This window comes from Aspergillus nomiae (genome assembly GCF_001204775.2).
Source record: "Aspergillus nomiae NRRL 13137 chromosome Unknown contig00022, whole genome shotgun sequence".
In the NCBI taxonomy this organism is placed as follows: Eukaryota; Fungi; Ascomycota; class Eurotiomycetes; order Eurotiales; family Aspergillaceae; genus Aspergillus; species Aspergillus nomiae.
Window position 1 is genome coordinate 119,717 of NW_015378077.1, and position 27,116 is coordinate 146,832.

General features: G+C 49.2%; 11 protein-coding genes across 11 annotated transcripts; 8 read left to right on the top strand and 3 right to left on the bottom strand.

Moving 5' to 3' along the window:
- Positions 1-656: 656 nt before the first annotated feature.
- On the top strand, positions 657-2,763 carry ANOM_001711 (uncharacterized protein; the record flags this gene model as incomplete). Its single annotated transcript, XM_015546968.1, has 3 exons — positions 657-1,045; positions 1,104-2,530; positions 2,597-2,763. 3 exons carry the CDS (start codon positions 657-659, stop codon positions 2,761-2,763), a joined length of 1,983 nt encoding a protein of 660 aa, XP_015410852.1.
- An 844-nt stretch (positions 2,764-3,607) lies between these two features.
- Positions 3,608-6,000, top strand: ANOM_001712 (transcription factor domain-containing protein; the record flags this gene model as incomplete). Its single annotated transcript, XM_015546969.1, has 3 exons — positions 3,608-3,784; positions 3,837-5,805; positions 5,861-6,000. The coding sequence occupies 3 exons, from the start codon at positions 3,608-3,610 to the stop codon at positions 5,998-6,000; spliced, it is 2,286 nt and encodes a 761-aa protein (XP_015410853.1).
- Positions 6,001-6,282: 282 nt separating this feature from the next.
- ANOM_001713 (2-deoxyribose-5-phosphate aldolase) lies at positions 6,283-7,068 on the bottom strand (the record flags this gene model as incomplete). The annotated part of the gene is made up of 1 exon (XM_015546970.1): positions 6,283-7,068. One exon carries the CDS (start codon positions 7,066-7,068, stop codon positions 6,283-6,285), a length of 786 nt encoding a protein of 261 aa, XP_015410854.1.
- Positions 7,069-7,747: 679 nt separating this feature from the next.
- Positions 7,748-8,594, bottom strand: ANOM_001714 (putative UDP/ADP-sugar pyrophosphatase; the record flags this gene model as incomplete). Its single annotated transcript, XM_015546971.1, has 3 exons — positions 7,748-8,305; positions 8,370-8,462; positions 8,517-8,594. 3 exons carry the CDS (start codon positions 8,592-8,594, stop codon positions 7,748-7,750), a joined length of 729 nt encoding a protein of 242 aa, XP_015410847.1.
- A 482-nt stretch (positions 8,595-9,076) lies between these two features.
- Positions 9,077-9,746, bottom strand: ANOM_001715 (uncharacterized protein; the record flags this gene model as incomplete). Its single annotated transcript, XM_015546972.1, has 3 exons — positions 9,077-9,297; positions 9,349-9,429; positions 9,479-9,746. The coding sequence occupies 3 exons, from the start codon at positions 9,744-9,746 to the stop codon at positions 9,077-9,079; spliced, it is 570 nt and encodes a 189-aa protein (XP_015410848.1).
- A 224-nt stretch (positions 9,747-9,970) lies between these two features.
- Positions 9,971-10,857, top strand: ANOM_001716 (uncharacterized protein). The gene is made up of 3 exons (XM_015546973.1): positions 9,971-10,303; positions 10,363-10,467; positions 10,556-10,857. Exons 1-3 carry the CDS (start codon positions 10,027-10,029, stop codon positions 10,714-10,716), a joined length of 543 nt encoding a protein of 180 aa, XP_015410849.1. The 5' UTR covers positions 9,971-10,026; the 3' UTR covers positions 10,717-10,857.
- A 2,304-nt stretch (positions 10,858-13,161) lies between these two features.
- On the top strand, positions 13,162-13,858 carry ANOM_001717 (putative fatty acid repression mutant protein; the record flags this gene model as incomplete). The annotated part of the gene is made up of 4 exons (XM_015546974.1): positions 13,162-13,449; positions 13,508-13,586; positions 13,650-13,685; positions 13,740-13,858. 4 exons carry the CDS (start codon positions 13,162-13,164, stop codon positions 13,856-13,858), a joined length of 522 nt encoding a protein of 173 aa, XP_015410850.1.
- Positions 13,859-16,923: 3,065 nt separating this feature from the next.
- Positions 16,924-17,754, top strand: ANOM_001718 (extracellular proline-rich protein; the record flags this gene model as incomplete). The annotated part of the gene is made up of 1 exon (XM_015546975.1): positions 16,924-17,754. One exon carries the CDS (start codon positions 16,924-16,926, stop codon positions 17,752-17,754), a length of 831 nt encoding a protein of 276 aa, XP_015410845.1.
- A 3,809-nt stretch (positions 17,755-21,563) lies between these two features.
- On the top strand, positions 21,564-22,688 carry ANOM_001719 (arabinan endo-1,5-alpha-L-arabinosidase; the record flags this gene model as incomplete). The annotated part of the gene is made up of 4 exons (XM_015546976.1): positions 21,564-21,821; positions 21,878-22,354; positions 22,421-22,506; positions 22,556-22,688. 4 exons carry the CDS (start codon positions 21,564-21,566, stop codon positions 22,686-22,688), a joined length of 954 nt encoding a protein of 317 aa, XP_015410846.1.
- A 456-nt stretch (positions 22,689-23,144) lies between these two features.
- ANOM_001720 (class I SAM-dependent methyltransferase) lies at positions 23,145-24,119 on the top strand (the record flags this gene model as incomplete). The annotated part of the gene is made up of 1 exon (XM_015546977.1): positions 23,145-24,119. One exon carries the CDS (start codon positions 23,145-23,147, stop codon positions 24,117-24,119), a length of 975 nt encoding a protein of 324 aa, XP_015410821.1.
- Positions 24,120-25,229: 1,110 nt separating this feature from the next.
- On the top strand, positions 25,230-27,100 carry ANOM_001721 (uncharacterized protein; the record flags this gene model as incomplete). Its single annotated transcript, XM_015546978.1, has 6 exons — positions 25,230-25,555; positions 25,615-25,656; positions 25,715-25,974; positions 26,037-26,148; positions 26,204-26,867; positions 26,930-27,100. The coding sequence occupies 6 exons, from the start codon at positions 25,230-25,232 to the stop codon at positions 27,098-27,100; spliced, it is 1,575 nt and encodes a 524-aa protein (XP_015410820.1).
- Positions 27,101-27,116: the final 16 nt, after the last annotated feature.

Here is a 27,116-nt window from a genome sequence, read left to right on the forward strand (position 1 = left end):
ATCAAGCAGTCGAAAATTTAGTACTACTGCTCATATAAATCTGATGTTTGCTCTTACCAATGAGCACCGGCTTCATACGGTATGCGGGTTCAACACTAGCCATTCTCTTCCTGCTACAGCCAAGTCTACCAGACGCAGCAAGTATACCAGACGCAGCACCAATTGGCACACTTTCCATAAGAGGGAGGAGTTGCGCCCGGATCTCATGCGTTCCAGACCACCCTATATCAAATAGCAAACACCATACGTATACTCGCATGAATACAATAAAAAGGCTGGGTTTAGGAAAGAGGGTTAAGTGGGTCAGCTGCTGGGAGTATTACCTTATCGGGAAACCATGTCAGCTCGCTCGGATTCCGATCTCACATACGGATCGCTCCACTACGGCGATACCCGTCTCACCGCTGAAAGTGGGGGTCGGCGGTGAGATGGGTACCAAGATACCTCCGGGCGACAAGTCCGTAATATTATTCGAGAGCGTGAGAATATCCAATGGAGGAAGATACCTGCAAGCGGAGTCTTGTGACAATATATTCCCGCGGGCCTGAGCAAGATAAATAGCCATTCAACTCACCACGCCGATTGCGTTCTCACACTCATCAGACTCCCTAGTCTTCACTACCATACCTCCTCAAGTACACTGAACTAGGCGCACCATGTTTCATCCTCTTGACCCTCTCTCTCCAGCAGAGCTACGCAAAGCTTCGCAGGCATTGCGAGCCTATCATGCTCCGACCCCCGTTCGGTTCAAGGTTATAGACCTTCTCGAACCGCCTAAAGCAAGCCAGCTTGCGTACCTGCAGGACGAAACTGCTGGAGTGCAACCACCTCCTCGCAAGGCCTACACATACTATCACAAGCATGGCAGTACAACGCTACGTAAAGCAAAAATAAATCTCCGCGATGGAATCGTGGAAGCGGATGAGGAGTACCCAGAAATACAAGGACCGGCTGATATTGACGAGATTGAGCGCATTATTAAGGCATGTGCCGAACATCCAGCAGTGAAGGCTGAAGTCGAAAAGCTCAAACTTCCCAACGGTGCGTAAATGATTCTTGTTCAAATTTAACAACCATCGCTGTTTAGCTGACTTTCATGGCAGGGCAACGATAGTCAATGACCCTTGGCTCTATGGAACAGACGATGCAAACGAGCGTCGGCGCCTGTACCAATGCTATATGTACATTGCCCTGAATGACGACCCCGAAGCGAACCACTACTCCGTCCCCACCACGTTTGCCCCCATTTTTGATGCCCACACACTTGAACTGCTGGAAATTGAGAGACTCCCAGCGGGTGTCGGAGCCGAATTAGAGTCCGACACTCTGCCATGGGAGCCTGTCAAGGCAGTAGAATATAGCGCAAGGCTTCTGGGAAATGACTACTTTAGAAAAGACATGAAGCCCTTGCATGTGGTTCAGCCTGAAGGTCCATCATTCGGCATCCACGGGCGACATGTTACCTGGCAGAAATGGTCGTTCCACGTGGGCTGGAATGTTCGCGAGGGTCCCATCCTCAACAACATCTTTTACGGTGGTCGGTCTCTATTCCACCGTATTTCAATGAGCGAGATGACTGTCCCGTATGGTGACCCTCGCACCCCTTATCACCGCAAGCAAGCGTTCGACCTAGGAGACTCTGGATTCGGCATGGCCTCTAACACATTGACGCTGGGCTGTGATTGCCTGGGCCTTATTGCTTACTTCGATGGTATCCGGACCTCTGGGTCAGGAGAGCCAGTAGTCATGAAAAACGTCACCTGCATGCATGAAGTGGATGACGGAGTCGGATGGAAGCACACGAACATTCGTAACGGGCAGGCCTCCATGGTTCGAAACCGCCAGCTGGTGATTCAGTGCACAGCTACTGTACTGAACTATGAATATATTCTCGCCTACATTCTCGATCAGGCAGGTAACATCCATATCGACGTCAAGGCAACCGGCATTGTGTCGACCATGCCTATCCGCCAGAAAGCGCTTTCGCCGTGGGGAACAGTCGTTGCGCCGGGTGTCCTTGCTGTTAACCACCAGCATCTCTTCTGCTTGCGTATCGACCCAGCCCTAGACGGAGTGAAGAACACAATTACCTACGATGACATCAAGCCGGTCGTGAACAACCCGCAGCTCGACCCCTTCGGCGTAGCGTTCCGTGTTCACACCACGCCCATCAGTCAACCTGGCGGTTATGATCTCGACATAAGCCAGTCCCGAACTTATAAAATCATTAACCCATCTCAGATCAATCCTGTTTCAGGCGAGCCTGTCGGCTACAAGCTACACGCGCTGCCCAGTCAAATGCTCATGATGGGGCCGGAGACTTTCAACTACAAGCGCGGCCATTTCTCCTCGAAACCCATCTGGGTAACATCCTACCGGGATGATGAATTCTGGGCTGCTGGTGAGTTCACCAACCAAAGCCGAGAGGACACTGGCTTGGGTGTATGGGCACGGCGTAATGAGAATGTCGAGAACGAAGATGTCGTTCTCTGGCATACTTTTGGCGTCACTCATGTTACTCGACCTGAAGGTAAGCTTTCCATTTCCAATTACCAAAGTATCCGTTGGACCTTTTCCTAATTGCGATCACGAATAGACTTTCCGGTTATGCCAGTTGAGAAGATGTCAGTGTCTTTGAAGCCGACTAGCTTCTTCGAATTGAATCCCTCGAACGACGTTCCTCGCTCGAACCAGAACATGAATCGATCAACCTTAGTTGAGCATTCGAGCACGGCGCCAGATTGCGGAAAGTGCGGTTTGTAACCGATCTTTGATTGTATGACCAAGTATAAGACAGCAAACCAATTAGAACATTCTGATCCCTTCTAATTCAGAATAAATTATAGCCCAATCATCTCATCCCTTCTCCACCTCAGTAGTCTATGTAGTGTATGTTATAGAGGACTATGTGCGCTTATTCTTGTCAATAGTCAGATTAATCTTCCGCATATATATAGAACTATGAATAGCAGTAAAAAGACTAGCGAAGAGTCCGAGTCATTACCAACCTGCATGGATGGCTATTCATTATAGATGAGGAGCAATCTGACACAAATGAAGATCATTACCAACACTTAATGCTTCGAACCTTGTGCAGAAATGGGTATACTCAACTTTACGATGTAAAAAAGCTACTGTCAGCGATCGCTAAGGCATGCATGCAATATCGCCTGATATATCTGGCATCAAATGGGATCAATACATTCTTCCGGCCCCGAGATAACTACAACACCGCGTTTGGTATTTGCTTTGTCTATCACGTCAAAATGTGTACTCTCGGCACCGATCAGGTTCAACATCTAAGCTAAAACCTCATAGCTGTTCTGTATGTTGACCCAGGAGGTCTGGACCGATAACCATGGCTGGTAGTGCCAAAAAGAAAGTCTCAAGTGCTTGTCAAAGATGTCGACGCCAGAAACTAAAGGTGAGCTTCCCCCTTAGAACCGAGTCAACATTGAGTAACGGGCTGGCATAGTGTGATATATCTCGCCCATGCACGTTGTGCAGGAGGGCGGGTGTTGACTGTCAACCGGTGACTCCTGCCCGGTGGAGGGTTTATCAACAAGATCAGCCCCTGGAGTCGGCGCCCGCTACCAAACGGATCCGTATGGCTGAACCTACGGAGTCTATATCACCATCGCGCAGTGAATCTCACCTTCAGTCTCTTGCCATTTCCTCGAGTGCCATAGGTCAGGAAGATACACGAGAGACGATTGATCAACGGCCAGCATCAGGCAACCGTCAATCCTGGAATTCTAGCTCCACGATGGCTCTAGTGGATGGGGTATTGGCGTACTGCCTCTTGTTGGTTATGGTAGTGGCTGACCCTCCCGTAGGCATTTCATCTTCATAACGCAGCTACTCCTGGATCGGCCGCAACTAATGCTATTCCTGGAGCCGGGCTCGGTGACCTTGTGTCTGACGCGTCAGGGGAAGAAACCCCGACGAGAAATCCCAATAATGTCCGTTCCTCACCAGCACCCAGCCGCCTGCCTCCAATAATCCGATCATTAGCCTATTCCTCTCAATCAGCTGTGGCAGAGCTGGTATCGCTTTTACCTGACTATCAAGCAGCAGCTTTACTTGTAGATACCTACTTTGACCGAGTACACTGGTTCATGCTCATTTTCCACCAAGATGACTTCCGGCGGCGGTGGCCGAAGCTTTACAGATCGCCAAACGCGCGGATCTCGAGCTCTTCTCAAAACTTAGGATTTATTAGCACTTTTCTGATGGTTATCGCTATCGGTATCCAGTACATTGGGGATCATCGCCGGCATCTCTTGACCACGTACGGCATTGATCCAGATATCCTCAAAGAACGAATTTTCTCTGCTGTGAGAACAAGACTACTGGATATAGTTTCTGTCGGCTCCCTAGAGGTCGTACAAATGTGTGTGCTGCTCGGGACATACTATTTGTACCATGGTGCACCTCGACTAGCATGGCCAGTATGCGGCTGTGGGCTGCGCATCGCTCAGGCCTTAGGCCTTCATCGCAAAAGACCGTCAAGTCCCCACCAGTCATCTCCGAAGAGTACCGCTTCTCGAAAGCAAAATGAAGCAAAAAAGCGAGCGTGGTGGGCTATCTATGAAATTGAAACTTTTTGTTCGATGGCATATGGCTACCCTCTAAGTATCAAAGACTCCGACTGCGATGTTGAGCCGCTAGATCCAACATTCAACTCACCGATTGGACAATCACCCTCTTCCTTTGAAGAGCCACTCACGGGCGAGGCGAGTCTGCTCTCCTACAAATATTTCATGTCAAAATTATCTGTCATTACCAAGGATGCATTATCTGAATTGTATAATGTCCGTCTTGATTCCGCTGAAGGTTCACGGCTACATCACTCAACCTTGGACCCGTCCTACGTTATCGACAGGGTGCGCACAATCGATATGAAGCTACGGCATTGGAATGCAGAGATTCCCTGCAGGCTACGGTGGGATAGCATAACTGCAGCGGATGTTAGCTACTCATCACCACAGGCAGTCGATCGGGATATTGGTGCATCAGGACCTGTCTTCGAGAATCATATTTATCAGCTTCAGGCACTAACTCTGAAACTTGCGTACGAGAATGCTAAAATCCTGGTTTATCGTCCGCTGCTGTCATATAAGGTCGTTTCACAGTCCTCTAACTCTAAACCCCGGGACGATACAGAGTCAACTTCAAGGTCCATGAGCCCATTTCGGTCTTCATTGCAGACCTGCCGAGCTGCCGCTATGAGCATGGCCGAAATTGCTTCGCACCCAATTGTTGATCTCATATCAGAAACCTATGCCGCGGCCTTTGTCAGCATCCACACATTCACAGCTGGTGTAACCCTAGGCATCCTCAGCAGTATTGACCCTTTGGGACCACAGTCTCGCGATACCAAGATTGGGATGCATCATCTCATGGGCATTCAGGAGAAACTCAAGGATCGATCAGTCCTTGCTGCACAGGGCCTTGAGATACTTCAGCGCCTATCCAGGCTCGTGATGGAGAAGGAACTGAATGTGATGCTTGATGTGTCCAAGCCTATAGAACTCTCGAAGCCCAGAGATAGTGAAGGTGACAATGTAGCCAGTGGATGGATCGAGAACCCTCGCCCTAGTGAAATGCTCAACTCCGCATCAGATGCTCCCGTGTCTGCAGCATATACCCAGCGATCTGGCGACTTAACTTGTCCTATTCCTGACCAACGATCAGAGGCTTCAACAGCTAATTCTATGTACCCGTTCAATATGGTCAACGAGAACGCCCTGCAATATATGGAAGACCCAATTTTATCTGAAGCCATATATGACTTCGATCAAGGTATCAAAGCGAGCTGTTTTCTATAGCTCCAGTCACTAATGCTTTGTTCGAATAGCCCTCTCTATATACGCCCCTCGATTATCAGCGGATCCCGAAGAGTCATATAATGCGTCGCTTATCCGTCCTCCTACTGACGAAGGCTTTCCGATACTAGAACAAACATGGATTTGGGGTTTGGAAAACATTCCACCCTAAAGGCCATATAACCATCTAACCGGATAGTCCAAGAAATTCACATTAGCTTGAGCACACCCCATCGATGATACACTTTTTTGGCAACGACGCCCCTTAGGTGACTGTAGTGTCAGCTCAGATCCCCTTGGAACAGGTGTTGGGCATCGCTGGACTTAGTATCTACATGGCTTACGGATCTTCCCGGCGTGAGGAAGCCTGGAATCCTGGTCCGTCTGATTCGTGTCATTCAATACATACAAGAAATCTCGACTGGTTATTTACAATCATCCATGGACACAGACCTCAGTACCCGCCTGTGCTATCCTCAGCCATTGGCTTAAAGGAAACTTCCACCGGCTCGTTGCCAATTCCACGCTTTTTCGCTTCCTCCAAAATTGCCACGGTCGCCGTGGCGCCAATTCGAGTTACACCCAAGCTCATGACATGCAGCAAATCATCCAACGTTCTCACACCCCCGGCTGCCTTGATCTGGACGTCCTTCCCCGACTTCTCCCTCATGAGCTTGAGGTCCTTGACGGTCGCTCCGCGATAGTTATATGACCCATCCTTCTGCTTGACAAAGCCATATCCGGTGGAGGTCTTCACGAAGGCGACTTTCAATTCCGTACAGATCTCACACAGTCTCGCAATATGTTCAGACTGGAGATAATCATTCTCAAAGATAACCTTGAGAATGGCACCATGAGCCACTACCGCTTCGTTGATCTGGCGGATCTCTTCCTTCACATAATCCCAATCGCCGCCAAGGACTTTGCCCACGTTGACGACCATGTCGATCTCGTCACCACCTGCCTTGGCTGCTGCTGTCGCCTCGATCACTTTGATCTCCGTTGTACTGTTACCGTGAGGGAACCCGATCACCGGACAAACGAGGACGTCGCTCCCGGCGAGCTCTTTCTTGGCCAGCGGGATGAGGTATGGTTTCACGCAGGCGGTTGCAACGTGGTTCGCACGGGCGATGCGCAGACCAGCAACGATGTCTTCGTCGGTCATGGTCGGGTGCAAGAGGGAGTGATCGATCATTTTTGCGAGTTGGAGAAGGGTGACGGTGATCGTGTTGGAAGGCATCTTAGATAATAGACTGATTGCTATCCAGTAGTAGCAAATAAACTATAGAATGATAATCTAAGATTGATAAGCTATCTATTGATGCAGCTGCTAAGGGACCTACTTATATTCCGATGATGGATAGGGCTCCACCGGAGACTTTTCTCCTTCGGCCGGAAGGATTGCTTTATTCGGTAACTCAATCCACCGGAATCAATTACCCAGAGTCAAGTCGTTCGTCCGTTATCCAGCACCAACTACTACAAAAATATAAACAAAATAAAAAAAAAAATATTGTAAATATAGTACAATATAGTACAATATTGAGAACTTGCCACAGTATAAGATTGTATCGGCTTTCGGGTGTATTTCTTATGCGAATCTCTGTGCCTCACATAGTTGGAAGTCCTCAACTGCCACCAAATCTACAAAGCTTCGTTACGTGGGATTGGGCCTGAAGAGCCTGAAATGCGGGCTATGCAGGGTGCATCTAAAGGTCTGAAGCCTACCTTGGTAAAGTTTCCCTGTAGCCGTGGATAGAGTACTATGTCTTCCAGAGCTAGATTATGTGACATCCAGATATTTCTTCGATGTATGGGCAATCGACCGATATCAACCCAATCATTTCCCAACAAACGCCATGTTTTTCTCTGAAAAGCAATATTTCTACCTTACTGATGCGAGCTCTCTCTCTAACTACTCACAAGCTCCACTTCCTCGCCAGTTCAAGGCCCTCTGCGAGCGCAACGACCCGAGTCTCAATGGCGAACCCCTCTTTCTCGAGCCTCTTGATTTCGGAAAAGAGTGACTTGATAGGGAGCGTGAAGACCTCGATAAACTCTTCTTCCTCCAGCTCTGGACTAGGGTTCTGATTCTCCGGCAAGGACAGGTCCACATTCACATAAGCAAGCTTGAAGTTGTTATTGCAGAACCCGGGAGCTGTCAAGTCGTCAATTTCTTTTCTAGTGAAGCCTAGATACAGCTCCCATAGCGAGATACACAAGTTGAGATACTCACAGTTGAACAAAGTTCTACTTATCCTTTCCACCTCTCCTACAAAACCCGTTTCCTCCTTGAGCTCCCGCACCGCGCACTGCTCTGCGGACTCTCCGGGGTCAATTAGGCCTCCGGGAATTTCGATGACTACCTTGTCCAGAGCGGGTCGGTACTGTTTGAGCAAAACCAGTTCCGGGCCCGTTGGCTTGTTCAAGGTGGCCACAATACTGACTCCATCGAAGTCACTGTTCGCCGGTCGAGTCTATGTAGCTGAGTCAGCTACTCCTCTCTATCCAGAAGTTACTAGCATCAAGAAGGTACTTTACCTGCATCTCGGCGGACTCCCAGGTTCTCTGCACACCATTGGGATCTCGATAGGTCGTCTTGACTAATCTCTTCCATTGGGCTTCTTTGGTGTCCTATGCCTAATTGTTAGATGGCGCTCGCCACACTGGCCAGAATACCATACATACCAGGGTGCACCGTGAGAGAATCACGGGTTTTGTGTATTTAGAGTCCGGCATATTGCTTGCTGCTGCTAGTGCTGTCATGCACAAAGCTATTTTTGTTGGATTCGCAATGACCCCGCGACGACCGCTGGGAAAAAGTGGGGCCGTGGGGGAGATTTATGGCTGAGCCTAGTTAATTGAATGACTTTAACCACGCTGTGCTGGATATTTAATTTTACAGGATTGAATTGCTTTTCCCTTCTTCGCTAGCCAGTCATATACATATCGGTACATTCTATATAGCACTAATTCACGCTATGCTCTCGCGACCTTGATCATGAACCAGGGTATAATGTCCACAGGAACCTATCCTAGATATTCTCTTAGAATATCGTAAGGGGTATCATGGTATATCTCCGACGTTACCTTGCGTAATGGAGTCCATGATCTGCCAAGCTCCGGAGGGTAGCTCCTCCCTATGTCTTGAGCATCTAATGCTTTCTTGATAGGGAACCAGCATTTCTCAGATCATGCTGAGCTGTCACCAGTACATAGTCTCATCTGAAAAACACGCCACAACTGCACTACTCTTTCCGTTCCACTTTGCCCTGCCTTCTGCCTCCTGTTTCTATCTTCTGCTTCTCCATATACGGGTCTGTGGAAGCAACCAGAAACGCGAGAAAAGTCAAGAAGCATACAATTCCACCGAGAAAAAGGCGAGCAAACTGCCACTGACTGTAATGGTCCTGCACTCCACAGAAGACCATCGGCGGCCCAAAGGCTAGCCCGGCGTAGCGCAAGGCCGCTATACAATCAGCTGGTGCCGGTTTGCGTGGACACGAGATATTGAGCTTACCAGCACTCGCGGAAGATGCACTTGCGCGTGTTGCCCGAATGAGAAAGAACACAGAGACCACTACGGAGCAGACCAACACCCCTGAACTGATATTAGTATCTTCGCTTCCGGTCGCGGCAGAAATACATACAGGAATTAAATACCCCGGCGGTAGAGCTGTACCGCTGCTCCCGGATATCCTCTTGGACGCTTCGGTATAGAAAGTTCCCAACGTCTTTTCCAAAAACCCGTTCGAAGGTCCCGGTAGATGCATGGCGCAGGTCATTTGGTCGACCTAATTGCCAGCGACTAGCTACTTCGTTGGCGAAGTCTGCGGTCGCGTCATGCTTAGCGACGAGGATATCAGAGAGATAGGCTCTAACTGCATTGGGCCCAGCGGAAGCTGGAGGAAAGGCCATCACCGCTGTATCTTGTGCGATTATTGTGGAAATGAACACACATTTTTGAGGCTGTTGGGGCCAAACCCCCAGGGTAAAAATCAGTGCCTGGGTGCCATCAGGCCATCAGGCAACAACGGTAATCCCCAGGCACCGGAACATGTGACCTGGAGGTCTCCATGACGTCATGGACATATATCACTTCCCCGCGATCTTTCTCAAACTTTTACCCCGACACGTCCTCCATTATTCCTTTAAACCATCAATTAATTGTCCTACCACAGAATCTAACCCTTCCAACATGTCCGAGTCACTCGCTGCCTTCCGCAAGCGCCGCAGCGACGAATTGGCCCGTCTGGCTGACGAACACCTACAGCATGACTTGCGACAGGAAGACCGCGATACCTTGAAGTCTGCAGCGTCGAAAGTTTCCCTTTGGACTGGCATTGGCTCCGCCGTGGGAATTGGCTTGGGTCTATATGTCGCCTTCAGACTGCGCAGCTCGCGCAAAGCTTTCTTTGATGTTTTCCGCGCCCAGGAGAGACCAACACAAGTGATGTTTGCCGATGGTCGGACGGGTACGCGACCCTATGCCTATCACTACTCTATAGGGAGATACTAATAAAAATACAAACAGAGTCTATCCCAGATATTACCCCCTTACTAAAGCCAACCACGCTTGGTGATTTCGCTACGTATTTCTTTGCTTCTGCTGGTGGACTGTTTCTAGGTGGAGAGATAGGTAAGAATCAACTCCGACCCTCCGCGTGACTGGAGGAGTGCAACATATAGGACTATTGACAGAGCGCTAACTCAATTCATTGTTGTAGGCTTCTTGGGAGGAACAGCTAGCGGCACTCGCACCATCACTGCCGACCCGGAGCAGAAAAAGAGGATCGAGACCGCTTTCCGGCGATTCCGGGCCGACGTACTGCGCAAGGAAGCCGATGAATTGGATCGTGGAGCGAGTGTTGCGGATAAGATGTTTTGATTTGGGCGTTTGATGTATGAGTGGTGGTGTTGCATGGTTCGGCGTATACCTAATCTGCCTAGTTCCCATTGCTTGACACTTCGTGTGGTATCATATGGAAAACCTTCACGGCGTAATACCAACTTCAGATTTCCCAGTTATGGTATACAAAATGCGTCATTGGAATCCGGACCCACTCAAGCGCAAGACTCCGAGTCAACCGGAAGAATTTGGATGTTTCCGAGACCGCCCACTTCCGAGAGTATAATAAATCTTGATCTCATTATCACACGTACGCTTCCCTTTACCAATTATTTTGATACAGAAAGTCGAGTTTTCCGTACCAGAATCCCAGTGCCATGTCAAATCTACGAATCCCCTGCGCCCTTGTCACAGGCGGAGGGGGTGGTCTGGGTGGTAAGGGCATAGCCACCTATGTTAACTTGTTTGTAATGTTGCTTGGTGCTCAACCAGGATGTCTTGAGGAACTGCTTTAGAAGGAAGCCCACCAGGTTGCAAAAAGTAATTTCCAACTTTGGTAGAATATCTTTTATACTAGTATCTTTTTGTTACTCTTCCAGGGGTGCAGAGTAGTAAAGTTTCTATCATGTGCTCTATGTCATCGTGCTACACATTCATAGCGAAGATTATATATAAAGCGCGACTTTAAACAATAAAGACACATGGAGCACCAACAACACAATATCAAATCAGTAAAAAAGGAAAGAAAGTCAAAAGCACTAGAGAGACTTACTTAATGAGCATAGAGCATTACACTTGTGCTCAGAAAATATAAGGAAAGCAAAAAACCCCAACAAGAAGCATAGGAATTTGGAGGAAAATTCAAGGCGTAACGTCTTTCCCTTTATTAGCATTTATTAGAGAAGTGCCTTCAACAATTGGTCCTATAACTCAGTTGGTTAGAGTGCTGTGCTAATAACGCAGAAGTCGAGAGTTCGAGCCTCCCTGGGATCATTTCTTTTTGCTTTTGCTCTCTTTTGGCTATAACATACACATGGAAATCACACATCGCCAGTGGTGGTATCTGTGAATCAACGCAGCAATTCTACTTTAAGGATCAAGATTCAGCAAATCGACCCACTGTAAGTGTTCCAATATACGTTTGGTGATTGACCAACCTTGGGACGAAATGTCAGAACGTACATATCTAAACATGAAATGAAGTTCGAGTCGCTCCCATAGTCAATGGAGATATATTCTATATTACGATTTACTACTCAGATAAAGAAGCTCCATCCGCATGAATTTAATATTGTTTCGAATCATATATTCCAACCGGTGGTACATTTTTAGATCCAATATTACCTAGTTGCATAATATAGTGAAGTTATCTTTGAGTATTACCGAGGATCCAGTCACCATTCTTCTAGATTTAGGGTACACCTGTTCGGTTTCACAGCCAGCTTTTGCCATAAAGGCACAGTATTTGACTTTGTTGCATTGTCCGAGCAACGAATAGATCCGTGATCAAAACTATTCAAAGAAGAATCAGTCCATATTTCAATCCTCATCTAGGAGCTTTTTATCATTGAATACCTGTGTATGTGCTGGATTCTCTAACTGGAAGGGATGAATGAATCCTGAATTGAATCTATTTGGCGAAGAGCTCGTCTAACTATACGTAAAAACTCGATTCTGAGCTCCTCCTGAAGCCCATATTTTGCTTCGCCGCTGCTTCAAGCAACTGAGACAGTTCAAACAACGTGCAGCTATTTGGAAATATGCATAACGGCAATAAGCATTCGAAAGGCATCATCAGCCGGACAATTGCAATAGAATCTATGTAGCGGTATAGAGAAATATTAGGGAATGTATATAATTAGCTGTCATGCGTCAATACTTGAAAGCAAGATAGATGGAACTTTCACCAACGAAGGTTATACTTAATGAATGGAGGCAGGCATTCCTATTGCTGTCGTTTTGCATAGATCTATATTATGCATACTGGGCAATTGGATAAATATCTGCCTCAACAGGCAAAGCCCCAGGTTCCACCCCCCAACGATATCTACAGACTCTTCTACTGAGGGATATCAACCCATGACAAAAGTAAAATAGGCAGGCTTTATTAAAAGTCAGCAGGTCTTCCCAGAGTTAGAAATCGACTCTTGAATGTAGCGTCGTTTGCAAGTCTAGCCAGGCTTTTTACTGAGCCGTCGCCGATCCCCTACTGAAAGGGGGATAGGGCTTACTCCATGCTATCTATGTCTACACTAGATTGAACCTACAGTCATATTAAGCAAAAAGAGTCTCACACTAAAATAGCTTGGTTCCATCAGAGCGTCTGAGACGTATATTTCTATGAGACCTGCTCAGCCCCCAAATCCGGCCCCCATTCCTAAGACTATATATCCTCCTTAAGCACCTCTCCAGTGTTTTTGTCGTCCTCTCACACGATCTGCCCTTTTTACACTGTCCTCGAATTAATCTTTCCTACTAAACAAAATGACGAAGAGCATCAACGATAGTTTCAAAGATCGTCGGACCATCTATGCCCTGACTAACGAATCGACCATCTCGGATGATCGACTAGAGGAATTGCTTACCGACGTTGTTCGGCACACCCCCAGTCCCTTCAACAGCCAGACATCGCGGCTGGTTGTACTCCTCAAGGATGAGCACCAGAAACTGTGGGATATTGCTTATGAAGTCGCCAACTCAACCGTTTCCCCAGAAGTGTTTGACAAGGTCTACAAGCCACGGATCGCCATGTTTCGCGGGGCATATGGGACTGTGAGTATCGCCACTATTATATCGGAATAAGTATAAGATGTGAACTCACTTTACACAGGTGTTGTTTTATGAGGATCATGCACCTATACGGCCTCTAGAAGAAAAGTGGCCTATGCTGAAAGATAAATTTCCGCAATGTATGTACCTTACACGGACATAGACACCCATCCTTGCACATTCCTGAGACTAATCTTTTCTAGGGTCTGAACATGCCAGTGCCATGCATCAATATGCATGTGAGTCCATACCCAACAAGACCTTGAGTACGTTACTGATCAATACCCCCGTAGTATGGACGCTCTTGGAGGCAGAAGGGCTTGGATGTAGCCTCCAGCACTACAATCCAATGTTTGATGCCCGTGTTGCCGAGCAATGGACGATTCCCGAGGATTGGAGTCTCAAGGCCTAGTTGGTCTTTGGGAAGCCGATCGGTGGCCCTCGCGAAAAGTCTTTTGAGCCTGTGAACCAGAGGCTATTTGTACATGGAAAGTAGGAGTGCATGAATAGACTGGGTTGCGTTGTCCCAGGGCTATAATATTTCCAACGTAGTCAGGAGGGCAAAGTAAAGAAAAATTAATGCCTCGTTCCCCGAGTCGGAATTGTAGTCGACCTTTTGGGTACAGGGTAAATTCTATCACAGCCAACCGCCATATTTAACCAGACCATCGGGGGTTTTCCTAGTAGAGATACTTCAGCACTTGCTATCTAGACTTATAGAATTCTTGATGGAAGCCCTCAGGAGAAGTATGGTCTCCTATTAGGCCAGGCAATGCGTGCCATGACACCACACACGATTCCAAATAACTTTCTCCTGAATTGCAGTATAATTATTTTCCAAGTTTGAACATTATCCCTCCATCTCAGTGCTTGAGGAGTTGTCTTCCTCCGACATGGAGCCTTCAAATGCGGGTTCATCTAGATTCTAAATTAGCTAGAGTCGCCGATTGTTAACGAAGACGTCTGATTTAGTAAATAAATGTCATAACTATAAGTGAGTACGACTTGCCATATGCATTTAGGGCTCTTAAATACCCTATGTACATAAGTTGCCTTTTAGAAGCAAAGTGTACAAAGTAGGTTGATGTGCAGTCGGCCTGAGGCGGAACCCCTCCGGGCCTCCGGTGCCAAGCGACGATCAACGGGGTCATGATTCGGACCTACAGGGGATAAGGCCAATGACATGAAGACCAAATACGTCGATCGTTCCGGCAATGTGGGCATTTTGTTTCGGATCCCATGCACATAGCCTGGCGGTTGCCTATAAGTTTCCTCTGTCCCGCTCTTTTTCGTTCAAGTGCACTCCTGCGCACCCCAGCAGGCTGTATCACGCGACTGATCCTAACCCTCGTTAACCCCAATGTAGGGGCACCATGGGCCACTGCAAATCCTGACCGTCACCATCATAAAGAGAAGGTCTACATTTTCGTATCCAGCAGACGAACTCGGAGCAATATGATGTTAGCCTATTTTCCGATCGTGCCATATAACAATTCAAGCCCATATGCGGATATCATGAATGATGTTGAATTGACCTCATATGGATAATAGATGATACTTGCCTCGATCCCCTCCTTCAGAATGCTTACCACCTCAAGGTCAACATCCGTCGCTGATAATATGATCGGCTTTATCTTTTCAACGCGTTCCCATCACCCTTGCCCAGCCGAATGCAAGTCACGCAGGCTTAGCACGGTCGCGACGACCTTCAGGTTCGAAGCCAGTTATTAATCCGAGCTACAGTTAATGGAGATTGGCATGGTGCATACCTGATTCACATAGCGGTGATAAAGACTCGAGAGATTTGGAAAATTGCTTCGGAATATAACATGGCCAACAGCAGATGGCAATGGGACAAGAAGAGCAATACAACACCCATTACTCTTAGTGTGGATGTGAGAGAAGTGCAGAAGAGTGGGAGGTCATACTACAGCGGTTCCCGGCAGCCTAGCAAGCTATGCATGCCAGTTTATTGCGCTAAAGCTTACTCTAACTCTACCTACGAGGAACAAAGGAAACCCGAAGGCCGCTACAGCATTGAAACTCACGAGTAAACGAGCACGGGCCAACCAGACTACCTACTATTACTTAGGTAATGGCAAAGATTTCCACCATGCCTGTCGCCATCCAAACCCTCCCCGGAAGGGAGTCACGGTATCTTGTGCAGTCTACGAACATCATCCCCTTCAGTGTTAAGGCCATTCACTCGTCACTGCGTCCAAGGGCAAGTCATACAGCCATTGCCAACCAGGTCAAGGTCGTTTACGCACGGTTGCAGAAGTATGTTACAGAGGCTAGACCGATCGGATGCCTTAGCCACGATTTTAATTTGTCGCGGAAGACACATTCTATCCCCGAGTCGACTAGGCGACGAAGGTATGCGTCCATGGCGTGGGTCGAAAGAAACAATTGCTCTTGACATTCTTGGGATACGAAAAGTCAGAGATAAGAATATCCGGAACTCCACTAATCATACCGCACACTCGAATGGCACCCGCACTGATGTCTCAGCCACACTTGCCGTTTCGCACAAAAGCTGGCTTCATGGCAACAAGTGAAGTCATTGATCATGTGGATAGTCTTCTTTACTGCTCATGATAGAGGCTGGGTGCTTGACAACTGCCATACTGGACAACTTGGTAGGGGGCGGTGAAGGGTGATCGATAATGCAGCGTCGAAGATCTTGCTTGCATGCTACGTCTCGACTCTCGACTAGGGCCAATTTTTGCGCTAGTAAGAGAGACCGGCGAATGTCCAGCTCCATACACCATGACGTCTAATCTGTCAGTCTCTGTCGGCTCTTCGCGATGGTCTCGGACTTGGATTGGCGGCAGTGCGCCACACTCGCTTAGCGGCTGAGAACGAGCAAACCATGGATCACCGTGAAGACCCTGACTTTCCGAGGGTCGGTACAATGTCCTATTTATACACCAATTTCTGAGACCTTACACAGTACGGCCGAATAGGAAGCCTGGGATACCCATGCACAGCCAATGACACGATCGACCGAACTGACAGCTCGCAGATGTGCGACATTCGGGAAAATTCTCCTCGACGTCGGCAAAGAGCCGAAGTGGAGTCGCCACAGGGTCTGATGCTACGCCTGTGGATCCGAAAATCAATAGTTTCGACAACGGTTCTTCTATAGGGCCAAAAGGAACTGAGGGCCTCCGGACCTCCGGTATTGCCGGTCAATGGGGTGACTGCTATAGAATTTTCTTTTGCTTTGGGGAAGTGCGGGCGTGATGTTATTACGTACAAGCCGTGTGGGAGCACATCGTGACCGACTTGTATAAAGACCAGTCGATCTACCTTTTCCTTCATGGGTTCTCTAAATATATACGTTTTACGTTCTAGCGCTACGATACCAATACCAAGTACTACGGTCGTTTCTTCTCAACCGATACTAGCTTTCGTTTAGCAGCCCTTTGCCCTCGCTTCTTTTTCAGGTAGCTGATCTATTCGGTTCAAATCACGATGCGTTCTTCTATGCTCTTGCTGTCTACCCTCGCCGGCTCTGCCCTCGCTCTGCCGGGAGTTTTCCCTCACGGTTTCAACTCCACCTCCTCTCACAGCGCCACCCACTCTCATACCCTTCTTCCTACTGGTGGTGGAGGTGGTGAGAAGCCCACGGACACAGGAAAGGGTGGTGAGTCTCAGACCACCACCGCTCCTGGAGGGTCTGGCTCTGTTCCCGGAACCACTGTGACCTCAACCATCACCGACACCATTACGAAGACGACCTTCAAGCCCTGCTCAACCCCAGTCCACACCGAAGGTGGCACCACCTACTATAGCTCCTGGGTGACTGCTTCCACCTATGAGACTACCACCTGCTATACCACCACCACTGTCCTGACTTCCACTCCTACCGCCGCCCCCTCTGCCCCTGCCGAGACCACTGTCGCTCCTGCTCCCAGCGGTGCTCCTGGCTCCGAGACCTGCCCTCCTGCCTCCACTGTGACCGTGTATGTCACAGTTGGCAACGGTGGCTCTGGTGCTACCACCACCGTTGCTCCCGGTGGTCAGGGTGGCCACCACTGCGAGCGTTGCGAGACCATCACCTATACCAACACTCAGGGCTACACTACTACCATTGTGATCCCTCCCATCTCTGAGCCAACCGGCACTGAGACCGAGAAGACCACAACCACCGAGGTGCCCTCTTCTACTACGACTGAGACTAGCAAGCCCACCGGCACTGGATCCCACCACACCCACACCAAGCCGACTGGAACCGGCAATGGACCTGCTCCCACTGAGACCAAGACCTGGCACGGTGGTGCCCACAGTGTTGTCCGCAACTAAACTGACCGAGTATTTTACATTCTCCTTCAGACGACGATGAAGACGTATTATGTTTTCGGTACCTCATGTGAAACAGAAATGAGGTCTTTACGGTCCTTAATGATACCTTGCATATAGTGCAGTGATATGCTGTTATGTATTTAGTTATAGCCATTCCTTAATGTTTAGACACTCCTTAATATTATAGACATCAACAGAGAAGAAAATATAGATCATCAGTGGATGCCAGCCGGCAAAACTTGATATCGGTGCCATGATACAGAACATGGAGCTCTAGCAGCGACTCCATACGCTCCAGAGCTACGGCAATAATTAGCACTCTAGCGATGAATCTTAATTTACTAGAATTGGTCAACTTATACTGAACTGAATCGCATATCCACGAACCATCTTCAACTGACAAAACGGGCTCAACCTCGACGATATGCACTGTATAGCGTAATTTTCAATTGCCGCAAGCGCTTCGAAATCGAAAGTAGTGCCTATTTTGTTTAAGTACTAAAATGCGAAGGATAGTCCAGTCCAAGCTCCAGGGAAAGTGCGTACAATCCCACGGTCGGAGACAGCTACTAATAACGCTTGACCTTAGCGTCCGCGCGACTGAGGATTGCATTTATTCGGAACTCCCAATTTTCGAGCAATTGGCAGTACGGATAAGATTCGCGTCGACGAAGCTTAGCCTTGTAGACGGTCGCAAAGAATGCCGATCCATTTGAAGATCGTGCAAGCATTATCTCGCTAGACAATCGACGGCGCTGTTTAAATGCCTTAGTGCTATTAATCGAAGAGGTCGGTGCCACTGTTTCGGATCACGATGCAAAACGGGATATTCGATTGCACTATGAGATAGTTTCGCTTCGTGGACTCTTGCTTCATAGACGATGGACGTAATATCTGATTGCTAGGTACCATGCAATTTTCAGGGGAGGCCGATCCTAATAGCCCGTTTCATTACACAGGGATGCCTGGTCTTGCATTACGCGTCCCTTTCTTCTTCGAACTAGGCAACAGTGCCTGGATGTTGGCGATCGCTTGCGAAGAATTTGGCTCTCGTACCACTTCGTAGAACTGGGATATGACCTGGTCTCGAGCTCTAAATTGCAGATTGAGGTTCTCGAGACTCACACGAAAGTCAGATAGGAGGGAGGACGCAACGAGATTCGAATAGCATCATTTGATGGACAGCCTCGGGAGACACTCGGAGATACCTCGGCGCTTTCTCCATTTCCCCAGAGTCGATTCTCTATTCATCTTGACTTGATCAGCGAGGATTTCGGCGACCGGGAAACAGTGCTGGTGTTTTGTCGCTTATGCTGTCCCGTGCACCGAGGCAGCGGGCTGAGCTGATCTGTCCAAGCACTGTGGACTAAGACTCGGCTCTAGCAATCCATATCTATCTATATGGTCGTGTATTTAGGAATCGCAGAGATCCACCGTCCCACGAGAATGTTTCTATTTCTAGCTTGGAATTCCGGCCGCTGTCCTCTTTCTTGACGACACGCTCAGCGCTTTTCACACACCCCAGCCCGGAGACTCGCTGGCTTGGTTTAACATCGGTCGGATCTCCTGCTGCAGTAGTTTTATTCGCGTCTCTTTAGCGCAAAGTACTTCAGTGCTCTTGGACAGGCAGGTTCCACCGTCACATACGGCGTACAATTTTCACAATATTGTGCCGTCCGCTCTCTCCAGGATCAGAAGCAGACGCCGAGGGCCCAAGCAATGGAGACAGCGCTAAGGATTTCCAACCCTTTTAGACAGTAGACAGTAGACAGCAAACACTCGGTTATTCTCTCTTCATAGAAATGCACAGCCTACTATCAGGCAACCCATGCTCGGTTCGCACAGACTGCTCGTGAAAAGACAAAAAATTACTAACGATCCTCGGCTCCCCTCATCAGACACCAAAACAATAGTTCAGTGGAGGGAGAAGGCTCGAAGAAGGTTGGGTTAGTAATAGTAAACACGAGAAATAAAGCCATAGCCACAGTTGCTTATTCTTCCCCTCACGCAGGTCTGGGCTCGGAAGGATTCGATGTGGAGCAGCGGACCTATACGATGGCTTCGGTTCGACTCATGGACTTCAGCCGCATGTTGGGATGGAGTTGTCCTCGGGGCACGGTCTGTATGGGGACAACATGGCATACTGGAAAACACAGAGCCTCGCGAAGGTGAGATGCCCAACATCACGGTCTTGCTCGGGCCATGCCACGTCGCACGGCTGACTGCAGGCCCTCCTGCCAAGGGCATGAGGGGAACAACCTCAGATACGAAGATGGTGTGCAATTTGGCATCGCGGAATACTACGGAAAAGATAGTTTCTCTTGGTTTTCCTGGTTCGGCCTCCTCGTCCTCTCTTGTTGTTTTCTTCCCACTTGCGTTCATCCAATGAGGCCTCAAGTGGTGGAGTTCTACAAATGAGATCACGACTCAGGCGATCACCTCGGGTGATCATACTAGAGAAGCAGCTATATCGCTATGGGTGTGGAGTATGAGCCTATCTGAACTTGTTATGGCGTCGTTGTGCATGGGTTAGCACAGGCATTTGGTATCTATGAGTCCAAGACCGCCATGGACCGCAGTGGGGTTATTATGCGGAGCGGGAAATATGGAAAACAGGTGGATAATGAGAATTGTGATCGTAGTATGGTGATGAGGAGTGTCCCCACTGTTGTCATATCGAGTGTCATTTTTGCGATATTTACCCATCATAGCAAAATGGATATGGCCGTCCATGCGCTGTGCTCCTTTTTCTATCACCTTGCAGGCCTACACCAGCAGGTCAACTGCCGTTTAATTAATTTGGCCCACTGCCGATGGCTGCTGTGGCGGCCGAAGATCGCCCGGCCAAGTGTGGGGGAGACGATGCGATCGACGTTTCCTGACGCGAGGGGATTTTCGATAGTTACCTCGAAATGGGTAAAAGTCGGTGAAAGGCAATCTTCAAGGCAAATTAATATACCCAATAATAGGGAGATCCTGGTCCCTCGATTTTCTACCTGTCCACTGCCCAACGATAACCCCTGGGGATCGGACATTTATTGTTTTGTTTCCTTGCATCGGCCAGCATACATGTCTCAGGGGAAACATTCAGGGCTGCGGGAATCACGGGGAATTTTCCCAGGTTTCCAACGAAACGCAGCAGATGACGACGTCATTTGGAAGACTAGACCAAACACCCTAGCCCTTAACTCGCCTTAGTACATACTTAATCATGTGTTAAATTTTCCCTTAGTAACTTCTTTCTATCTGGGTGGCGTTTTTAGCGTGTTCTAGCACGCCATTCCAGTGACTTGTCATAGTCTCGTCCTGGGAAGTGAGATGGATGGCATCCCACACCAGTCGCAACAGTGAAAATATCTCGCATCAGCGCTGCTGCCCGATTATTGCGGAGCCTCGCGAGAGGAATGACCCGCCTTCTCTGAGCAGCTGCGGGGATTCTCCTGCAAGGGAAGTGGTTGAAGTTGAAGTTTAAGCTAAACCATTAGCATGAATCCTAATCTTGTCAGACGCCAGAAGTATACACTGCAGGACAACACAGCCTGACTCGGGGCTAACCGTCCCCATCTATCACAATTGGCTGTTAGTTTGGATGAACAAAAGTCACTCACGAAAAAAACTTTTAGTGCAATATGCAGTGCAGGGCGCCTTGTGACCTGTATCGCCGAATATTGCAGAATGCTCCTGGTCGTGATGTCAGGGCAGGAAGGGGAATCCAGGGAGCAGAAAGGGTGCATACATAAACCCTCGGGAAACCCTCAGAATCTGCTGCATGAATGAGCACACGCAGTCCACTTCAATTGCCTTCCATCATGCTCTCCCTCCTGGCTGCCTTGTCCTTGCCTCTCGCGTTGGCCAACGCCTTCGCAGCGCCGGGTCCCTGCAACGGCAACTGCTGGGCCCATGATCCTGGCCTCTGGCAACGAGAAGACGGCAAATACTTCTTGTTTTCAACCGGCAATGGCATCCATATCAGCTCTGCCGATGCTCTTCAAGGGCCATGGACCGAAGTGGGCTATGCCCTGCCCGATGGTTCCTCCATCGACCACGCTGGCAACAAGAACCTCTGGGTAAGTCTTGCTTTTCCTGTGTTGAGAGCTATGACCAATCATTAACACTTCCATAGGCTCCAGATGTGCACTTCCAAGACGGCACGTACTACATGTATTATGCCGTCTCCACCCTGGGATCGCAAAACTCCGTCATCGGGGTTGCCACCTCCAAAACAATGGAGCCTGGTAGCTGGACCGACCACGGTTCCACTGGCCTAAGCTCGGACGGCTCTCAGGGGTACAACACTATTGACGCCAACTGGCTCCAGATTGGAGACCAACAGATTCTTAACTTTGGGTCTTATTGGCAGGGTTTGTACCAGATCGATCTGGCTGGCCCATTGAAGATTGGCAACCAAGCCCCGGCCCGCCTGGCCTACAATGCCACCGGCAACCATGCCATTGAGGCAGCCTTCCTCTTCCACCAAAACAACTTCTTCTACCTGTTCTTCTCCTCCGGCAAAGCTAATGGATACGATACCAATTTCCCTGCCCCGGGCGAGGAGTATCGCATCAATGTGTGCCGCTCCTCAACAGGCCGAGGTGATTTTGTAAGTGGCTTAGGTTCTTTTGTCGTCTCCACGTCTCGATGTTGGTACTAATTTAGAATTCGATAGGTCGATAAAAATGGAGTGTCCTGCCTCGAAAGTGGGGGCACGACCGTGCTCGCAAGCCATGATAACGTCTACGGCCCTGGCGGACAGTAAGTAACCTGCAGCTGCTTTGGGAGAATTATCACTCACGTATTTTAGGGGTGTCTTGAACGATAAGCAGGGACCGGTCCTATACTATCACTATGCACCTCGGAATGGGAACTTGGCTGTCGAAAGTTATCAGTTTGGATGGAATCGGCTGAACTGGGTCGATGGATGGCCCACCGTATAAAGGGGAAACCATGATTAACTTCTGCGTATATATATACCCTGACGCTTGATTGGCATACTGATACCATTTAATATTATTATTTAATATTGTTTGCGGCTTACTTTCCTTCTATCTCATACTATCTCACCCTGAGACTCTGAATGGCGCTGCCAAGACGTAGCGGATAGACAGTTACCAACAGCATAGCGGTGGATTTGTGGTCGCGACAAGAAGTACTCGGTACACCGTGAACACAAAGACTGACATTCTGGAGTGGTTAGCGACCCATGGGACTGCCTCGATGCTTCCCAGAATACGAAGTCTTACCCCACATCTGCTATCATAGCGTAAATTAGGGTCGATTGAAGCGGTCGGCACAAAGAACAAGAGGTTCCCCGCTTCTTCGCAGACAACGTGGCCAGAGAAACCCTTACCACAACGCAGCATGTCTTTTCGCATTCCCACGGCACACCCACGATGGCCGACTATGAAGATACGATCGAGGTCGACTGGGGAGCGCCAACTCCCGATCTGACGGACGATACCTCGTCCGAGGCCAGTACGTCCCTACGGTCCACGGTGCTCGAATACGAATTCCGCCACGGTCGGCGCTATCACAGCGCCCACGCCGGAAACTACCATTTCCCCAACGACGAAGCCGAACAGGAACGATTGGACATGGTGCACCATATCTACTACCGACTGCTGCACAATCGATTATTCTTAGCCCCGATCGACCTGTCCGGAAAGCGGATCCTCGATATTGGCACCGGCACTGGCGTGTGGGCCATCCACTTGGGCGATGAATACCCGGCCGCCGAAGCCATCGTCGGCAACGATATCAGCCCCATCCAGCCCCAGTGGGTGCCGCCGAACGTGAAATTCTACATTGACGATGTCGAGAAGGACTGGGTGGAGGGTCAACCATACGATCTCATCCACTGTCGCTACATGGCCGGTTCCATTAAGGACTGGCCGCGGTTGATTCAGCAATGCTTTACCAATCTGAAGCCGGGAGGATATCTGGAGCTGCAGGAATCAATCAATACGTTGTATTCGGAGGATGACAGCGTGCCGCCCGAGTGCAACACGGTGAAGATGATGGATGCGCTCAAGGAGGGGTGTCTGCAGATTGGACAATCCATGAACCCGGCTCCGAATATGCATGGCTGGGTGGAAGACGCTGGCTTTACTATCGTCGACGAGAGGAAGTTTAAGCTCCCGCTTGGGAACTGGCCAAGGGATAAACGGTTAAAAGAATGTGGCAGCTTCAACCGCCTGAACTTTGTCGAGGGCGTGGACGCCTTTACAGCCTCTATCCTCCAGGATATTTTAGGCTGGCGGAAGGAGGAAGTGACGGTACTTAACGCTGCCGTTCGGAGGGAGGTCATGGCAAACACCATGCATGCGCTCTTCGACTTCCTAGTGATTGTTGCCCAGAAGCCCATGTAGCGACTCACAATACCTGTTTGCCTGAGTTTGTGGGGCCCATGTTCCAGCAGACACAGTGCTGGCTTGGCCACTAGCCTCGTGGTAGGGGCCTCCAACAGCTTGATGGGAAGTTCATTGTTTGGAAAGATCATTTATCCTTCTCAAGCAGTAGATGTATCACTTCGCTTATGCACGCAGACTTGGCAGGGCAGTTCCGAATTGCCTCGCTTCCCGATGTCCCGCGACATTTTTGCATGCTGAGCGAAAACTGCTGTTGGTTTGGCAAACTGTTTCTAAAAATTTGGACTTAGGGGCAGAGTTCTAGCTTCAAGGCAGTTTTTTTTAAAGAGATAACCGTTGATGGCGAGTCAGTTGGTGTGCACTGATGCTCCATGATGAGCGGTGGATACGAGACTAGCCAGGAATGATTGATCCCAAACTATGCCCGATTTGGTGGAATCAAGCGCTAGAACCTTGTCAGACGCGCTATTCCCGATTGAAATCTGGCACTGCCATCGCCAGTTTTCGCGAAGTGGCCATTCAGCGTCCGCTCAGCCATTTCATGCTTTCCAGATCAATGCTTGCCAATGTTGCTCTCCACCCCCGGTTCAGAAGCCAAGTCATGATCGACGGACAGCTGGATTAAGATGCCCCAGTGGTACTTGCTTCCTACATAGCAGGGTGTCCAATTGTCCGTCCAACGACTGTTGGGTCAGACAGAATACGAGCTCCCAGCCTATGGGATTGAGCGCTCCACCAACAGAACAACCCAGACAGAGGATGCAAATTAAAGTCCAAGGCTCTCCGCCCAGGTGCTTCGTCATACTGTTCCGAGAGGCCAAGATATCATCCTGGTGCCAAGTGGAGCGCCACCCGCTGAGCCTTATTATCTGATGGTGTGAACGACTGGTGATAGCTACCATGATGTCAATATACAGGCCATGACATTAACTTTGCCGCCCTTCAAATGCAGTAGCATGCATGGACATTTCCGGTCGCGTGGTTATTTTTGGGTATTCATGGCGATCGAAAAATCTTCCGACGGCGGACATATAAGGCCACTGATGGGACCATGATTCCGCTTGGTTCACAGCCAACAGCTCAATTCTCCTTTAACCAGGTGGAACAAGCATGTATCGCCATTTCAACGTGCTTTGCGCTCTCCTCATAGGAGTTGCTCAGGGGACGCCTCTCATTCAGTCGCCAACGCATCATGCTCGCAACCAGCAAATCCAATGGAACCTCTGTGAGCCCAACGGAACTGAGGCCACGGAGTGCGCTACGTTTCCTGTACCCCTAGACTACACCAATGAAGCCTCTACTGCTACACTGAACCTCGAGCTCACTCGTGTTCGCGCCCCGAACAGCCCTTCAAGAGGAAGTGTCTTCCTCAATTTTGGCGGCCCCGGTGACAATGGCAAACTAGGCCTAGCTACGTACGGGCCGATGCTACAGGCGTAAGTCTCGCATTAAACTTTGGGAGTTCTGGAGTGTAATGCTTATTATAATTATACAGCGCTACCGGTGGCTACCACGATCTCGTAGTCATCACCCCGAGGTACGAGTGTTCAATCAAGCTGTTCCTCTCATCACCAAGCTAATCCATTCCTGCACAGAGGAACGGGCAAAACCATTCTATTCTCCTGCTATGCTACCGATGAAGAAAGAGCTGCAGCCACAAAGTTATACCCATCCCTCGCTGGTAATGCATCCGACGTCGCTTTGGGGTACAACAATGTGTCGTCCCGCGTTTTTGCCGACAACTGTTATGCATCCCAAAACAAAACCGGCCAATATATGTCTTCAGCCTTTGCGGCGCGGGACTACATGCGGGTGATTGATGCCCTGGGTGAAGACGGACTTCTACGATACTGGGGTGAGGCCATCCGTATTGCTCGCGTTGTCGTGTACTCAACCTGCTGACACTGGACTTGGTAGGCCTCTCGTACGGCACTGTATTGGGCGCCACGATTGCCTCTATGTTTCCGGATAGAATAGGCAGAGTTGTTCTCGATGGAGTCGCCAATCCCCATGAATACCAGCTCAATCGGTGTGTTATTCCATCTTCCAAGCCTGGTGCGGACGTGTGCTCATAGTTCATGCAGCGACTTGCAGATGCTTGTCGACACAGACAAGGTGCTTACTGGGTTTTGCGAGGAATGTGTCGCCACACCCGATAAATGTCCGCTGGCCCGAGACCGCACTGCATCTGAGGTTGAGGAGGCTATCTATGGATTGATCGATCATGTGAAGTTCAATCCGATACTCATACCAGTTGCGGGCACGCCTACCATCCTCGACTATACTACCCTGAAAACTCAGGTTTTCAGTGTACTTTACTCCCCAACTGGCTGGGACGACTTTTCTACTTTTCTTAATAACCTCATCACGGGCAAATTAGAGGAGGCAGGAGAATATCTCACCAAAATCACATCTGCTCCCCCCAGCTTGGACGCTGAAGCCCAGTATGGCATCAAGTGTAGTGACTCGTTCCGGACCGACAATAGCGAGGAGGATGTGCTTTCGCTCATCAAGCAGCGGCACGAGCTCAGCCGAATTGGAGGAGATGTCTCTGACTATGTTCTCACCCGATGTGCGGAATGGAAGATCCAACCAAAGGAGCGATACACAGGCGATTTCCAGGCCACGACGAAGAATCCAATCCTGGTCATTGGAAACAGTGGTGATCCGGTTACACCTCTCGCAGCCGCACGCAATGTCAGTGCAGGGTTTGCGAATAGTGTTGTGCTTGAACATGGCGGTTATGGGGTAGGTCTCACTGGTTTTTTATTTCTAGATGCTCAGCCACTTACCTTTTCTTCTTCGTCTAGCACGCAAGCTTCGCACAGGCATCCCTCTGTACGGCCAAGGCCGCTCGTGCCTATTTCATGGACGGCACTTTGCCTGCGCCAAATACTAAGTGTGAGATCGACACCACACCCTTCTCTGGTGACAATGGATGGAAGAAGGTCCTCAAGGAGCTCGCGGCCGACAGTAAATGAAGCCGAGGGCAGGGGC

Coding starts and splice junctions, on each gene's coding strand:
- ANOM_001716 (XM_015546973.1), top strand. CDS start 10,027: ATGTCCGAGTCACTCGCTGCCTTCCGCAAGCGCCGCAGCGACGAATTG. Junction 10,304..10,362: donor GTTTGCCGATGGTCGGACGG/GTACGCGACCCT, acceptor AAATACAAACAG/AGTCTATCCCAGATATTACC. Junction 10,468..10,555: donor GTTTCTAGGTGGAGAGATAG/GTAAGAATCAAC, acceptor TCATTGTTGTAG/GCTTCTTGGGAGGAACAGCT.